A 16,302-nucleotide genomic window follows, 5' to 3' on the forward strand; every position below is an offset into this window, starting at 1 on the left:
ACCCTCTGCTTTAGTACTCAGGTTTTTTCTAATCTGTATCTGCTCTACTTTTTTCCCCAACTGTGTTTTACCTGTCTTGTTGCCTGTGATTCTGTGGCAGGAGTGAGGAATATGGCCCTTCAGATGATGCTGGACTCCCACCTCCCATCAGCCCCTGCATTCCTGCATTGAGCAGGGAGTTGGACTTGATGGCCTTATAGGCCCCTTCCAACTCTATGATTCCAACTCTATGATTCAGTGGTCAGGGATGATGGGAGTTGTAATCCAACAATATCTGTTGAGTTGTAAGTTCCCTGGTCCTGATTTATGGCAAAGGGAAGACCTGTCCCTTTCTCTTAGCAGTGGTGTGTGCCCTGTGTTCTCACAGGGAAAAGTATGCAAAGTAGGTTTTGTCTTTCTTTTCTTAACCTGAGCAGTGCCCATTACAGAGAATAGCCATTTGAGAGACCTATCATCACCACTAGGCATTGGTAGCTTTGGCAGGTATCGACAAACTCTAGATCAGAGGTTCCCAAGCTGTGGTCCATGGGCCACCAGTGGGCTGTGAACTTTATTCAGATAGTCGATGGCACGTCTGTGGATTTGTGGCTGAAGACGGGAAAGGGCATATCCATCACATTAAATATTTATATTGGTTTTTAATTGTATTTTAATTGCATCTTCTGTTTCTGACATCTTATTGTATTGTATTACAATTTGAATTCTATGGAATGCATACTGTAAGAAATCCCTCCAGTGTTGGAGAGGCCATCACTTCTCTAGGTCATTGGTTCCATTGTTGTACTGCTCTAACAGTTAGGAAGTTTTTCCTGTGTTCAGTCAAAATCTGGTTTCCTGTAACTTGGGCCCGTTATTCCACGTCCTGCACTTTGGGATGATCGAGAAGAGAACCTGGCCCTCCTCTCTGTGAAAACCTTTCAAGTACTTGAAGAGTACTAGCATATTTCCCCTCTTCTCAAGGCTAAACATGACCAGTTCTTTCAGTCTCTCCTCATAGGGCTTTGTTTCCAGTCCCCTGATCATCCTTGTTGCCCTCCTCTGAAGCTGTTCCAGTTTGTCTGCATCCTTCTTAAAGTACGGTGTCCAGAACTGGACGCAGTACTCAAGATGAGGCCTAACCGGTGCCGAACAGAGGGTTTCTCAACCCCTTTTGCTTTTACAGGCATTTGCAGAACTCCGCCCATGCTGGTCACTTTGTAATTGTGTCGGAGGAAGCTATTGCGAAGGGCATCCGGAGGATCGTGGCAGTCACGGGAGCAGAAGCACAGAAGGTGAGCAGAGGGGGAAAGGACGGGTGCAGTGGGAAAGGATCAAGTTGGCAGTCCTTCCTATCGGCATGTGGGTGGTGGGGAATCTCAGGCCTGGGGGCCAAATGTCTAGTCCTCTGGACTCCACAGGCCACATCCCCATCAGCTTTGTCTGCCTGGCTGGAATGTGTCTTCTAACTGTTATTAAAGCCTCCTGTTTGCCTGGATGGAGAGATGAGGGGTAGTATGGGAACCCCTGGCTCTTGTATGGTTAGAATGTAGCCTACTGTACAAAGGTAGAAATCCATTGCTCTGTTTGCTTCTCGTCTGTGTCCCTAAGAAAACACAGCTGTCAGGCTGGAAAAGGTTCCCCACCCGATGTAAATAATCTGCAGTGCTTCATAGGGGCCCCATTTAGATGTGGACCGAGAGATGATACTTGATGCTTCTGTTGGCTTGTTGGAGAGTAAAAGTTGCATTTATTTTAATCATCTCATCAGAATTCTGAACTCTTTCTTTCCCAAGGCCCTAAGGAAAGTGGACATCCTTAAAAAGCTGCTGTCTGACTTGGAAGACAAGGTGAAGATCCAGACCGCTCCCAACAAAGAAGTCCAGCATGAGATCGCAGACCTCGGCGAGGTATGGGAGAGGGCAGGAGGGGAAAGGAGAATTCTGGGTAAGGTGCTGAAATCTCAAGTCAGATTGGTCAGTCGAGCACCCGCTAAGGCAGGACCAGTTTTCTGAAGGCAGAGCTAAACTCTGCTGGCCAGGTTGTGTCGGTTCACAGGTAGGGCTGTGTGAATGCTTTGATTTGGATTCCTGCATTGAGCAGGGGGTTGGACTTGATGGCCTTATAGGCCCCTTCCAACTCTACTATTCAGTGATTCTATGAATCTGCACCAAAGCAACTTAACAGTAGGTATGTAGGGGATACAAACGTTGTCATCCTCACGAATTACGTAAAGCGATATTTGCATCATTGTATATAATTTTTTTGCATAACTAATTACTACAAGCCACGGAAGAGGACAAGAAGCAACAACCTGAAGCAAGCCCCTGCTGTCCTCCTTGAGCCCTTGGTGCATTTCTGAGAATAAACTAGATGCTGCCTGAGCTTATCGACAGAGAATGTTGAGAATAGCTACAGCTAAATTCTATCCTTGTTTGCTATGATTGTAGATATATGAAAAACTTATGGATCCCTGCAGGAAGTGATGGGAATACAGTTGATTGGGTGTCCCTGTAAAAGCTGTGTTGTGAGTTCAAATTTTTCTTCTGTTTGCAGACACTGGCCACCGCCGTCATTCCCCAGTGGCAGAAAGATGAACTTCGAGAGGCCCTCAAAGCACTGAAGAAGGTTATGGATGACCTTGATCGTGCCAACAAAGCAGACATCCAGAAACGAGTAAGTATGACCCTTCTCCCTCCCCTCACTATTGAATACAAAGGGTGCCGTGTATCTAGAAATTGCTGTGTTTCCTTTTGAAATGCATGCAAATAGTGTGTGTACAGGAAAGGAGTGCAACTCTGGTCATACTATTTTCAAATGAAATGTAGCTATTTCTTTTATTGTGTGGCTTTTCCCACCCGCCACTGCCCGAGCCCACCTGTAGCTTCTACTACTCTCTCTGGAGTAAAGAACCTGAACCACCAAAGCAGACTGCTAGATCCATCTATCATATATACACGCACACACTATATAGTCATAGTACATCAGACCTTTTTGTTAGATTTTAGTTGTTGCAAGCCATTCCGAGTGTTCATCTTGGCCAAAAAATTGTGTCTGTGTACACACACACACATGCATCCTTATACTGACAAGCTGCATGTCTATTTTCTACTTTGTTATTGCCACAAAATGTAAGACAAAAAGTGTCTCATTGCATCTGATGGAGGCTTCCTTTTTTGTTTTCTGTCACTGTCCTTCCCCAGGCTAACAGGCAGCCTTGTCTCTCTTTGTTTGACTGTTCTTTTTGTTCCCTCAGGTTCTGGACAAGACGAAACAACTCATCGAGGCTCACCCCAACCAGCCACTGGTCATTTTGGAAATGGAGAGTGGCGCATCTGCAAAGGTAACTCGCCTGAATGGGCAACAGCAGCCCCTCTCCTTGTCCTCTGCAAAGGGGGCAGAGTTGTGTGGACAGAGAGGGAACCTGTACCCTGTGCTTTTGCTGCAGATACTCTGCTGCCAGGCTGAGAGAGACAAAAATGGGCAAAGCGCAGCAGCTCTCTATTAGCATTTCCAGTTCAATATAGCTATTCTGTTTCCTTAGTCTTAATAAAATATCGAAGCCATCCTGTGACAGATCTTTGCAAAGAATATCCTTTGAAAAGGCAGATACCTCTTCCCCAGGGATATCCCTGTGTTCATCTATGGAGAGTCAGCAGTACAGAGACCTTTCAGTGGTCTACAGCAGACGTGTGGACCACTGAAAATACATGCAGTCTGAGATCAGATCTGGCCAGACATCAGGCTTGTATTTTACTAAAACCCCAAGGTTCACCAGCTGGATCCAAAGGCAAAATGATGGTTAGGGAATGGAGCCAGTTATCTACGGCACTGTAAACCCTTCTTTGGGGTAGCTTGCAAATGAACTGTTAGACTAAATCCCAGGTCAGGCCAAGCAGGCTGCTGTTGTTAAACAACTTGGAGTTGCTGATTTGCTGCAAATCGCCCAGAGATCTGTCAGTAGATTGCAGTCTACCTTCAGCCTATCCTTTCTGTAGATTGTAGGAATAAGCTGCATTACACAGCAGGGCAGCCTATACAACTAGCCCAGTTTTTTTAAGGTGACCGGCTGTGGCTTCCCAGGGGCTGAGGCAAAGGTTTCCCCCCAAGTTTTGCTTTTTGAACATTTTCACTGGAGATACCGTGGGACCTTCTCCATGCAAAAAACATGCTCGGTGGCGGCTGGTGCCCATTGAGGCTGGTGTGGAAGAAGGCAGGGAGGCCAACAGTCGGTGGAGCCAGAGCCAATGATGGGCAGAGCCAATTAATTCTAGTTTTGTCTCCATCCTCCCTGCTGTGTTCCCCAAGTGCAAAACGGGACTAAGGAAGAGGACGCTGACAACCAGGGCCACCCTCTGGACTGGTTGCAACTAAGAAGGCAGGCAGGTAGCTTAGGTCTGGTGGGACGATGCCCCATTTGCCCTAATGGACCAGCCTCCATTGCATGTGCCGTACAGCTGAGCTATAGCCCCTTCCTAGATGAGGGCTCTATTGGTCAGGAGTTCTGGTTCCCCATATATTAGAAAGCCAGATGTGATCTGCTAATGACAGGCAAGAGACCCTGTTGGGGACTTTCCCTGTACCTGGCCTGGATTTTGTGACTGGGCTATTCCCAATCAGATGGCAGCAGTGGCCTTATAAGCAAGCTCTTTCTGTAACCACCCTTGTGTCATTTTGTAGGCACTTAATGAATCCCTGAAGCTCTTGAAGACTCATTCCCCCAAGACAGCAGCCATGCTGTTCACAGTGGATAATGAAGCTGGCAAGATCACCTGCTTATGCCAGGTCCCTCAGGTAAATCGGGGGAGGGGGGGAGGGGGTTGGCATTCATGGGACACTAACTGACTAGATAGAATTTATCTGGATAGTTGGAGGAATAGGCTCTGCGTCAGCTATGAGGAATCTCTGACCCACAGACTTCATTTGACATGCCAGGCTTCTGAATCCAGCCCCCAGCACACTCCCTAAGCTTTACCCCCTTCCCCTAGCCTCTCTGGTTCTACAGTGAGCTGGCTACGCGGGAAGAGAATCTCTTCTTGTATAGCTAGCTTGCTGCATTTTTGGGGGGGGGGGGCTGTGCCCATCACTGGCTTGCAGTCGCAACCAGTGAGGAAATTCCGCTTCAGGGGAAGCAGGTTCTTCACCCCTGCCCCACGTTCTCACTGTTCCTGGAGGGTGTAAATATAGAGGCACTTATTATTATTATTATTATTATTATTGCTCTTCTTGTTGTTATAAAGTTGTATACCGCTTCATACTTGAAAAGCAGTTTACAGTGTTGTAAAAAAATCAAACAGGATTACACATTTAAAACAATGCAAAACATTTAAAAGAAACCATCTTAAATGTTAACATCTTAACATTAACATTAAACATCGTAAAAACCAAATTACACATATAAGACAATAAAAAACATTTGTTTCAAAACCTTAAACATTAATATAACTTAAAATAACTAACATAATAAATCATAATCACTACTAACAAATTAAAACATATACCATGAAGACAAACAAACCCACTTACTACTCTACTCATAATGCTTGGAACCTGGAATTATTAGCACTGTCTTCATGTGTACATATATAATTTGATGTCTTGGCTTGAAACTTCGTAGGATGGGTGTGCACCACCAGAAGATTCAGTTTGGACCCCAATTTGATGCTTCAAAAAACAGCCCACCTTAGTCCAAGGCACAGCTGAGGTTGCCAGGATTGACCTGAGTATGAGACAAGAGTCAGTTTTGGAATGGGGAAATTGGCACAAGTAGATGAAATTTGTGGGCACACTTGCTCCTTCTGAGGAAATGAATCCTAGGCACCTTTTAAAAAGTTGATTGGGGTGGGGGAGTGCTAAACATAATTCACTTTCCTTCCTCAAAGCACAGGGATTGGAGAGTATGGCTAAAATCATTCCCATTGATTACAAGCTTGACTTGTCAGTTAGAACAGAGCTCTCCTTCACCCACCTCCCAGGTATCGGTTTTTCAGCTCATTAAGATGTCAGATGATTGACAAATGGGTGGTTCCGCCCATCTGCCATAGTTGGCCCTCAGGCATGCGAGGAGACAAAGATCTGGTCCACTGGGCCAAAAAGCCTCCTCCCCTATTTTGGAGCAACAGAAAACAAGTCTGTTCCATTTTCTGCACAACAGCTCTGCAGACAATTGAAAACAGATTTCGTGTGCCAGCCCCTTTAATCTTCTCCAGGCTAAACATCCCCAGCTATTTCAACAGTTCCCTATAGGTTTCAAGACCCCTCACCATCCTGGTTCACCCTTCTGCATTAGGTAATGTCCAGTTCTGGGTGCCACATTTTAAGGACACAGTACTCCAGATACATTCTGACAAACACATAATAAAGTGCAGTTCTGATCACTGCTAGAATCAGGTCCAAAACTTTTAATGCGCTCTCTCTCTGTCTCTCTTTCTTAGGAGGTCGTTGGCAAAGGGCTAAAGGCTAGCGAATGGGTGCAACAGGTGTCAGGGCTGATGGATGGTAAGGGGGGTGGAAAAGACCTCTCTGCCCAGGCCACAGGCAGAAACACTGATTGCCTTGAAGAAGCTCTGAAGCTGGCTACAGACTTTGCTAAGCTCAAGCTGGGTGAGCTGAAGAACTGATCCCTCCAGTCTGGGAGCAAATTCGAGGGAATTGTCTGCTCGGCCAATAGGTTAGGCGTTGTACTTTAGCGACATGTCTGTGGAGACAAAGACTGCACATGGTTGTCCTTCTAAATTCATCCACTCAGACACTAACCAAGCAAGGTGTGTAAGGCAATAACCTGAACCCAGGACATAAGAGCCCAGGACTGCACAAGCTCTCATCTAGTGTCGTCATAAAAACAACCTCCTCAGAACGCCCGCTGCCAATTAATTGACCTCCTTTTTTGCACACAAACATTTTGTCACACGCATGCTCCCTAATATTCTAATACTGAAATGTGCAGTGGTGCTCCAGTTGTACAGTTTGAAGGAGAGCTCTGCACATGCACCTCCCTCCATGCTCAAGCACTTGAAGCACTTGTTGTAATGTGATCCTGTGCTGGGGGTGAGCATCAAGGCTGCTATCATCTCTTTCTTTGTAACTGGGGAAGCCCTTGCTTCAATTCATAGTGTTAACCTCTGTTGCAGCAAAGTCAAATGCGGTAGCATGAGGTGTACTGATCACCATAGGTTCAGTGCTGAATAAATGAACAGATGTGTGTTTAAGTCAATTGGTTGCTCCTGAAATCATTGTGTTTGCAAGTCATGCTAAGTCATTAGAGTGATCTACGTAAGCAGGAACATGCCACAGTAAGCCTCACATTCAGGTGCTCCCTCTCCCCCATCCCCTCTCGTCCTCACGCCCTCTAAGTTCTTCTCACATGGCTGCTTTATTTGTTGTTTCAAGGTGTGGTTTCTGAAAGTGGCTTGTTTAAATTAACTATAATTAATGCCAGCCACAGTTCCTGATTTCGAAGACACAGAAAGCTGTGGTTAACTGAATGTGATGGCAAAAGCTTCCAAACTCTCCAGTTGTGCCAGAGGAGGACAGAGGGGGATGCCCGAGGTCTGTGCCTTGCTACAGCTTCTTCCTGCTTGTGCAGGTTGCACTAAACCATCGTTTAGTGTGTTTGAATTATCCCAACGTGTGCTGTTGGTTGGGGGGGGGCAGTTCTCAGGGGTTGAAGGAGTTTTGCACATGAATGCATATTAACTAATTCTGTCCCTTTTCTATATTGTAAATGCTTGGATTAATACGATCTTTTAAACCCTAATTTTCACCTCCACAGAGCAGGGGTTTGGGCAATGTGAGCTCTTTCTGCTTGCACAGCATTAGAATAGATTGTCATCAAGACCTTTAAGAAGCTGTAGCATTAGACATCACTTTTTACTGGAAGACAACCCAAATTACTAGGAAAGGCATTGCAGAGTGACATAGCCTGGTTTTCTGTTGCTAAGTTAATGGCATGTGTAGAACTGTATATAGTTTAACCAGACGTGGAGAACTGTGGCCTTCCAGTTGTTGGGCTCCAGCTTCTTTCAGCCATCAGGGCCAGTGGTCATGGATGATGGGAGTTTAAGACCAGCAATATTAGAAGACCACAGGTTCCTCCACACACACCCTCAAAAGAAGTACAGACATGGACAATGAAAATATGCGGCTGGAGCCTTTTGGGGTGAAGAACTGTTGCAACAATTCACGGGAAGTGCTAAGGATGAGGAAGTGACTATGCAAGTGGCATCAGTTTTGTCAACTCGTGTAGAGGACACAATCCTGGTCTGACTCCATAGGGCTCACATGTCCATTTGCCACTTGGATGCTGGCAGGCCCCTCACTGTCACAAGAAACCATCTACAAGAACACTAGAAGTTCCTCTTATTTATCTGCTGGAAGGCGTCTGACTGAAGTATGCATCCAATCCTCCTGTATGTGGTGAGCGAGGTCTAGAAGGACAGAGGAAAAAGCCCTTGTATTACCGTCCTCATTAGGAACCTGGGTCCTGGCTCGTTCGGAATATGGAGTGGTGGTTCTGCTGCCTGGGATTTGTTTGCATAGCAGCTCATCTGGTTCTAGGACCTAGCCCCCACCCTCTTTTATCTAAAATTGGGGATATGTTCTAAAATGCGGGGATGACTTCTGTGAGTTTAGATTTCTTTTCAAAGATACTCAGCTCATTGTCATGTACAAACTGGTGATTGTGGGTTATAACAGTGTTTTGCTGCTAAAGAGGCCAACTTCAAACCATGGCTTATAAAGCACTGTGTGTTGTAATTCACAATTCCTACTTTGGATGTAACTGTAAGCTGAGATTTTATCAAAAGCGAATCTTAAACAGAGCAGAATCCTGGCCATGTGGCAAGGGGAAGGGACTGCGAAACTCCATGCGTTTGGCCTCAGGAAAGCTGATCCATGTAATGCTAAACCATGCTTTTGTATTTTATGCAACTACATTCAGTATCTCTATCCTGGCATAAATTATTTCCAGTCTTGTCATGTTTAAGTAGGTGCAGGACAAAACCCCAGTAGCTCAGTACGTTACAGTCGGATAATAAAAGGGTGACTATTTTGGAAATACTTGATCTACTCATGCATTCTGAGGGAACAGACTCACAATGCACAAGTACTATTTGCACACTGAAAAAAGCTTAATCTTAACACCCTTCTGTTAGAGTTAAATGGAGTGATCCTCCAGCAGCTGAGATGTCATGTCTTGGAGTGCTAGATGCAGGCTGACGGCCATGGCTAGTCCTGCCATCATCTCTGTGTAAGGGTGAGGGGGCATAGGCTGGAGTCTCACCTTGCACTTCCTTGCTGTCTGCTGCCTGACCTGATGCCTGCTGTGAACAGGGGTGGGTACAATTGAAGGTAAAGGCAGAGATCTACTGGCGATACTGTGGCCTATGGAGAAAGGCAGAAGAACTAAAGCACAGCTGCATTTCCAAAATCCGCTGTACCTGGGCTCCAAGCCTCCTTGGAACTTGCTTCCTCTGAAGTGAAACTGGTATTTCTAATCATTCCCTCTAATACTGATCTGACTTGAGGAGTGCTGACAGAAATGGAGCCCTCATGGGGCTATTATGAGAACAAGGGAGGGGCTGGGTACTCCAGGAAACCCCAAAGTTTTCAGGAGCACAACTCTTAGGGGAAAATGCCAGCCAAATACAGATTATTAAATCTGTACGCCACTTCATACTTCAAAAGAAGCCGCTAAGTGGTTTAGAGTATAATCAAAAATCACGAATGCAACAAAAACAAAATTGCACATTTAAAACAATGCAAAACAATTTAAAAGATTGTCTCAATATAAACTAAGACAACAAAGTAATCACAGTAACTGGCAGGTCAAATCACAAAAATACAACAACCAGCCCCACCTTCCAAACATGCAAGCAGGTGTGTATCGTGGCATCACTCCCATTTCTGCTGCTAGCTCCCCAACATACGCTCTCACCAAAAGGTGGGGCAAAACTACACAATCCCCACCGCTGGAGCTCCCTCCTCCCACTAGGCAGCACCCACAAACATTTTCCTCCACCCAACACCCATAATAACAACAGGGGCAACACCCTTATCCTGAGGACAATGCAAAGAAGTTGATCTGCAGCAGCACTAGCTGTATTTCCATGGGCCAGGATTGAGAAATGCATTCTGCTGAAGCCATCTGAAGACCACTCTTTTCTTCCCCACTAGTAAGCTGGCATGCTTCATTAATGCTTTATAGGCCAGCATCTTACACTCACAACTGCTCACCACAGGATGAGAATCCTTTTGCTCTCGCACCAATGAGGCAGGAGTCTAAAGAGATCCTTGAAGAGGAGAAAGAAACAGCCTTCAGTGAGGCCCAGCTGCATGTCCTTTCACTAACACACACCACCAGCCCCACACTCCAGATGTAGGCACAGGAATGTTGGGTGAAGATGGGAAACAGAAAATTGGGTGCCAGGAGTGGCAGTGGCACTGGCACTGGGCTCCAGCTCAAATTAAGGCTTAGGAAACTTTACAAAACTAGTTGTTAAGAGTTAAAGCAGATGTACTTTCCTACAAACTAGAGCCCAATTTGTCAGGTATGTTGCCCTTTGTAGCGTGCGCATACACACACAAACATGTGGGGTTTGGTGGAGGGGAGAAAAGCGCTGTGAACAGTTGATCCAAAAGACCATGAACAAAAGAGATGATTTCTGTGCAAAGCTCTACAATGTATACAAGATAAGCACACAGAAGATTAGTAGTGTCTGCTGCTCAGAATAATACTTCACGCAGCTGGGTTGGGAAACAGCCTATGGCCCTTCAGATGTTGTTGTTGTTATGGCCCTTCAGATGTTGCTGGACCACAACTCCCATCATGCCAACCATGGGCGATACTGGCTGGAGCTGATGCGAGTCTGAATCCAACAACCTCTGGAGCAGGGGTGTAGTTGTCCATGGCCTCAGGGGGGCTTAGACCCCTTACTTTTTTGGGAGCAGGGTCCCAGCCAGGTCCCTATGTCTCCAGCATCCTATGAGACAATCAACATGAAAGAGTGTGTTAGCCACTAAAAACAAGTCTTCTGACATGCTTCCTTGTCTTTTCCTGCTGATTAGAGCCAATCAGAGTGGAAGGTGGTGAATCGGCCACTGAGAAGACTCTTTTCAGTAGCTCACACTCCACTTTCATGCTGATTTGACTCCTTGGGATATCTGTTTGGTGAGGGGGAAGGAGTGTGGAGTTGATGACAAAGGGCAAGAAAGCGAGGGGGTGTGGCTGTGAGGGGGATGGCGTGACTACGATGAAGGGACCTGCAGTTATGAATTTGACACTACGCTACTGCTCTGGAGAGCCACGATGGCTTATGTCACAATGGGGGGGGGGCTCTCTTCCTCGTTGGAGGCCTTCAAGCAGAGGCTGTTGGAAGGTACGCTCTGGATTTCCTACATCGCGCACTCCATGATCGTCGTTTGGATGCCACAATACCATTTTTGAGTTAAGCTGCCTGTGCATAGTAACAAAACGGATCTCTCCACAGACAGTCGAGGCCGGCAGGGGGCGTGTCTGGGTAGGTCGGTGGGCGGCTTCCTTTTCTCCTTCCCTTTCCGGGGCCAGGCGTGTCACAAGCGGAGGCCATGCCGCTCGACCACAGACGAGTGCCGGGTCCGGAGGAGTCCCAGACGCCGCTGTTGTTCGTGCCCGCAGGAGCCAAGGATGGCGAAAAGGCAGCGGACGCCAGCCGGGATCCGTCGGCCCTGCAGCCTCTGTTCGCCCGCGTAGGGCTGCTGAGCCAATCCAAAGGCTCGGCCTACGTGGAGCTGGACGGCGGCACCAAAGTACTGTGCGCCGTGGCCGGGCCGCGCGAAGCAGGCAGTGCCGGAGCGAGTATCTCCGGCGAGCCCCGCGGCCGGCTGGTGTGCGAGTTCCGCCGGGCGCCCTTTTCTGGGCGCGGAGCCCGCATCCGGCCCAGCGAGCGGGAGCCCGAACTGGCCTTGGCGCTGCAAGAAGCGCTGGAGCCAGCCGTGCGCTTGGCGCGCTACCCCCGGGCACAGCTGGAAGTAAGCGCGCTCATCCTACAAGACGGTGGTTCGACGCTGGCAGCCGCGCTGTGCGCCGCTGGGCTGGCCCTGGCCGACGCGGGCATCGAACTTTACGACCTCGTGGTGGCCTGCGCGCTCTGCCGGACGCCGGGACCCTCGGGGGGAGAGTGGCTGCTGCAGCCCACGGAGCCCGAAGAGAGCGCCGCCGCCGCCCGCCTCACTGTGGCGCTCCTGCCCTCTCTCAACCAGGTGGCCGGGCTACTGGGCAGCGGCGAGGGCGGACCCCCCGACAGCTGGGCTCAAGCCGTGCGCCTGGGCCTCGACGGCTGCCAGCGCCTTTATCCGCTGCTGCGCCAAAGCCTCCTGCGCGCTGCAAAGCGCAGGACCCCTGCGACCCAAGTGCCTTCGGATATGGACTCAGCTGAGCCTCCCGCCGCCACCGCCTGACCGGCGCGCCTTTTTTAAAAGACCTTTGGGGGGTCTTATTTGCTGTACTGTGTGCCCCCAAGGGGAAGCTGGTCGGTCTCTTCAGTGCTGCTAAAGGGAAGGGTTTTTTTTCTACCCCGTGGATGTCTCTGTGGGCATCTGCCCTTTCGTGTTAATGTTCCTGTTTCCAGGATTGGAACTTCCTCTCCCCAAATTGGATGAATGCGACTTGCCACCCTCCCTTGCAGTGAACTTACAGCCGCAGACCGTATGATGGCAATTCAGAGGGAAGAGACCAAAGGCTCCCCTACCCGCATCTAAGCATCAGCCTTCCCTTTCACAGCAGGATTGGTAGTTATCAGTATGAGAAAATCGCTGTAGTCGGGCAGTGCTGAAAGGCACTTTCTGAAACAGAGCAACTAAGCAGAAAATACGCATGCTGGCAAATACTGTATGAAAGAACTGCTGATAAGCATTTGGCTTCAGTAGATTCCCAAAAGACTTGAGGGGTGGTGGTGATTTTTCCCATTAATTTCAAACTAGGTCTCAAAAAAAAGTTTGGTTATTTGCTGCTGGTTGAATCCAATGTTCTGCCTTTGTCTTGAGTTTTTAAATTGTTGGTGCTTGATGTGAAGATGTGTGTTTATTCATTAATCCAGCTATGCTGCCGTTTTTCTTGGCACTGAAATTCCTAAGTTTAAAAATGTTAACACTTGAAAAATGTTAAGGAACAAAATGTGTCAATTCCTCTGTGTGTGTGTGCACATTCTTGCATCCCGCTTCTTAACACACTTACTTGGTAGCAAGTTCCATTCATTTCAAAGGAGTTTCTTTCCAAGTCAGTGTTCTTTGCACTGAGGCAATTATAAATAAGGTAAGATATTTCTCATGACAATTGCTGGCTGCATTTTTTAAAAACACCTTGCTTGCAAAACAGAAAAAAAACTTTGCATTTTTCCTCAGGATTCTTTTGTCTTGGGAAATTTGTTAAGTTTATATCCATTTTATTTCCTGTTCTAGATCTAATTGGCTAAATATTTGCTACTGTGTATTAGACCAGTATTCTTCAGATTTTGACATTATTGGACTACAGCTCCCATCATCCCACTAGCTAAACTGGCTAGGGATGATGGGAGTTGTAGTTTAACATCTGGCAACCCAGTGTAGAAGAACACTGTTTAGACTACTACTTTAAAGCTTTTGCAAACCAATAGCATAATAAAGTCTGTGTAACCTTTTTCTGTTAAAAGACCAACCTCAAATGGGTATCATAAAAGCTAATGTGCTTTCTTCCTGCAGAGATGATGGATGTGAGTCAGTAAATCAGGAAAGGGGAGCTTTGGCCCAGATGTTGCTGAACTACACCTCCCGTCATCTCTGGACATTGGCCAGGTTTGCTAGGGCTGATGGGAATTATAATTCAGCAACATCTGGAGGGCCAAAGGTTCCACACTTACAGTAACTGGATTAGGTCGTGGTGCATGCAGAGTGTGATAAGTGAATTTGGCAACAAGTTATAGGTTCGCTATGCTGTAACCATCTCCAATACACAATCTGCCCCTGACCTGAATACATTCTTACTTGGTCTGATCTACTAGGACTTGTGGTTTTACACTCAGGGCTTCAGAACTTGTTTTTCATGAAGAAAAGTTTATTGGCTACTTGTAATAAGGCCTCTTGTAATTAAAATGCACTGTTTTGCTTAGAACTTCTAGCTTTTTATTTTCATATCTTCTCTCTCCTGCTCTTGCTGGCCAAATGGAGTGTATATATATGGATTCAGGAATTACTATAAAGTCCATGAATGGGGTAAACTGGGAAAAGGACTAATGAAACTAAAGTACCATGTAAAAATGTACTTGTACCCATAATCTTCGAATCCCCACATAGCCATGAAGCTCACTGGGTGACCTTGGGCCAGTCACTGCCTCTCAGCCTCATGAAAACCCTATTCATAGAGTCGCCATAAGTCGGAATCAACTTGAAGGCAGTACATTTACATTTTAAAATCCGTGATAGCAGGATGAGAATGCAAAAGGTGCCAATAATACTAGATTAGGCATAGCTATAAACAAACCATAGCAGTGGCATAAGCACCAGTGTGAAAATGAAATGGACTGCCTTCAAGTCGATTCCGACTTATGGCAACCCTATGAATAGGGTTTTCATGGTAAGCGGTATTCAGAGGTGGTTTACCATTGCCTTTCTCTGAGGCCGAGTCAGTGACTGATCCAAGGTCACCCAGTGAGCTTCATGGCTGTGTGGGGATTCGAACCCCTGGTCTCCCAGGTTGTAGTCCAACACTCAAACCACTATGCCACACTGGCTCTCAAGCACCAATATACTGAGCTTCAAAGAGGGGTCCCATGGGCACCTTTTCGTAGTCAGGTGAGACAAGGCCCTCAAAAGGATTATGGGTACAAGTACATTTTAAAGCCTCAGTAGGATAGGAGCCACCCTCAGGATACTGTCCTGCCTATATCTTGTGGAGGGGTTTCCTAGAGCATCTTAGGGAGGTGCCATCTTTAATAAGATTGTTCCAACCCAGAGCAGCCTCTAGGAAGCTCATGGGCAATGTTCATGCCCTATGCCATCTTGGAAGAAGATTGAGACAGCCAGCTAATTGCCAAGTTTTAGGCTAGTGGATTTGACTGGTTCAAAAATACATGCAAAATGGACTTGCAATAATCACTCCTGCCTTTATCAGGTGGTGCAGTAAAAAAGTTGCTAGCCGCCTGCACTAGGACATTCTTGGTTTTGGAGGAAAAGTTCTATCAATGGCTACTAGTCATGACTGTAGTATGCCATCTTCAGAATTGGAGACAGCATGCCTCTGCACTTTACTTACTGCTGGAAAACTACAACGGGAGAAGGCAATTGTTTTCTTGTGCTTCCAGCTGGCCAGCGTGATAAACAGAATACTGGACTAGATCAGGGATGGGGAACCTATGGCCCTCCAGATGTTGGACTCGTTCCCATTATCCCTGACCATTGGACTGATGGAAGCTGGGAGTACAAGAACATCTGGAAGGCTACATGTTTCCCATCTCTGGACTATAGATGGACTTTGGGTTTGATCCAACAGGGCTCCTCTTAATGAGTCTACAGCAGCCTTCTTCAAGCTGGTGCCCTCCAGATTTTTTACACTGAAACTCTCATCAGCCCTCTAGCTTGGTCAATGGTCAGGGATGATGGGAATTCCAGTCCAAAACATCTGGAAGGCACTAGGATGGGGAAGGCTCGTCTAGAGATTCTGAGGCTGCGTTCCTCCACCCACATACTCTTAGGCTGCGTTCCTCCACCCACATACTCTTAGGCTGCAATCCTGTACCAATATCCCTGGGAGTAAGCCCCATTGAAATTAATGGGATGTGCTTCTGAGCAGACATGTAAAGGAGAATATGTTAGCTCAGAAATGGATTACTCATAGCCCCAGGTCTGTGTGAGAGGTTGGATGGGATCCATTGGTTGGTGCCACTTCAAAATCATTCTGGCAACCTAACAAGCAGTATCAATTCGAGTTCGTTCTTTGTCTGCTATCGATTGCTTTTACTGGTTAGATTTATTTTCTCAAAAAATATATATTAACACTGATATTTTGAAATAAACTATCAATATTTTGAAAGGAAAGCAGCTTCTCTTCCTCCTCTGCTATTATAAGCTTGGCTTACTTCCTATCTGCTTGGAGCTTGGATTATTCCAGTAAAGGAGGGGTGGCAGAGAGAGAGAAAGAGAGCTGTACTGCTATGCTATGAATAAAATCAATAAAATAATCATATATTTGAGGGGGGAAATCCAGTATCAGGGAGCCACTAAAGTTTGGAGCAAACAAGATCGCTCCTCAAAGATGGAGAATATGTGGGAAAAATCCAGTGTAAATCCAAATTCAACTGAATTCTCACCCATCCCTAG

The 16,302-nt window shown here is 46.7% G+C and overlaps 2 protein-coding genes across 3 annotated transcripts in view; both read left to right on the plus strand.

Annotated features, from left to right (window-relative positions):
• Window positions 1–7,189, plus strand: part of AARS1 (alanyl-tRNA synthetase 1) — a 29,828-nt gene extending 22,639 nt beyond the window's left edge. For both annotated transcript variants that reach the window (XM_061594566.1, XM_061594567.1), the window contains exons 16-21: window positions 1,163–1,271; window positions 1,773–1,886; window positions 2,533–2,652; window positions 3,233–3,319; window positions 4,657–4,770; window positions 6,411–7,189. In XM_061594566.1, the coding sequence (XP_061450550.1) occupies window positions 1,163–1,271; window positions 1,773–1,886; window positions 2,533–2,652; window positions 3,233–3,319; window positions 4,657–4,770; window positions 6,411–6,596 (730 nt within the window). In that variant the 3' untranslated portion in view covers window positions 6,597–7,189. The remainder of the gene's footprint in view (window positions 1–1,162; window positions 1,272–1,772; window positions 1,887–2,532; window positions 2,653–3,232; window positions 3,320–4,656; window positions 4,771–6,410) is intronic.
• Window positions 7,190–11,470: 4,281 nt separating this feature from the next.
• Window positions 11,471–14,098, plus strand: EXOSC6 (exosome component 6). The gene has a single exon (XM_061594570.1). The coding sequence runs from the start codon at window positions 11,560–11,562 to the stop codon at window positions 12,409–12,411; it is 852 nt and encodes a 283-aa protein (XP_061450554.1). The 5' UTR covers window positions 11,471–11,559; the 3' UTR covers window positions 12,412–14,098.
• The last annotated feature ends 2,204 nt before the right edge of the window (window positions 14,099–16,302 follow it).

This window comes from Rhineura floridana, chromosome 13 (genome assembly GCF_030035675.1).
Source record: "Rhineura floridana isolate rRhiFlo1 chromosome 13, rRhiFlo1.hap2, whole genome shotgun sequence".
NCBI classification, from domain to species: domain Eukaryota; kingdom Metazoa; phylum Chordata; class Lepidosauria; order Squamata; family Rhineuridae; genus Rhineura; species Rhineura floridana.

What these genes read in the sequence shown, in the direction of transcription:
- EXOSC6 (XM_061594570.1), top strand. Translation starts at nt 11,560, where the DNA reads ATGCCGCTCGACCACAGACGAGTGCCGGGTCCGGAGGAGTCCCAGACG.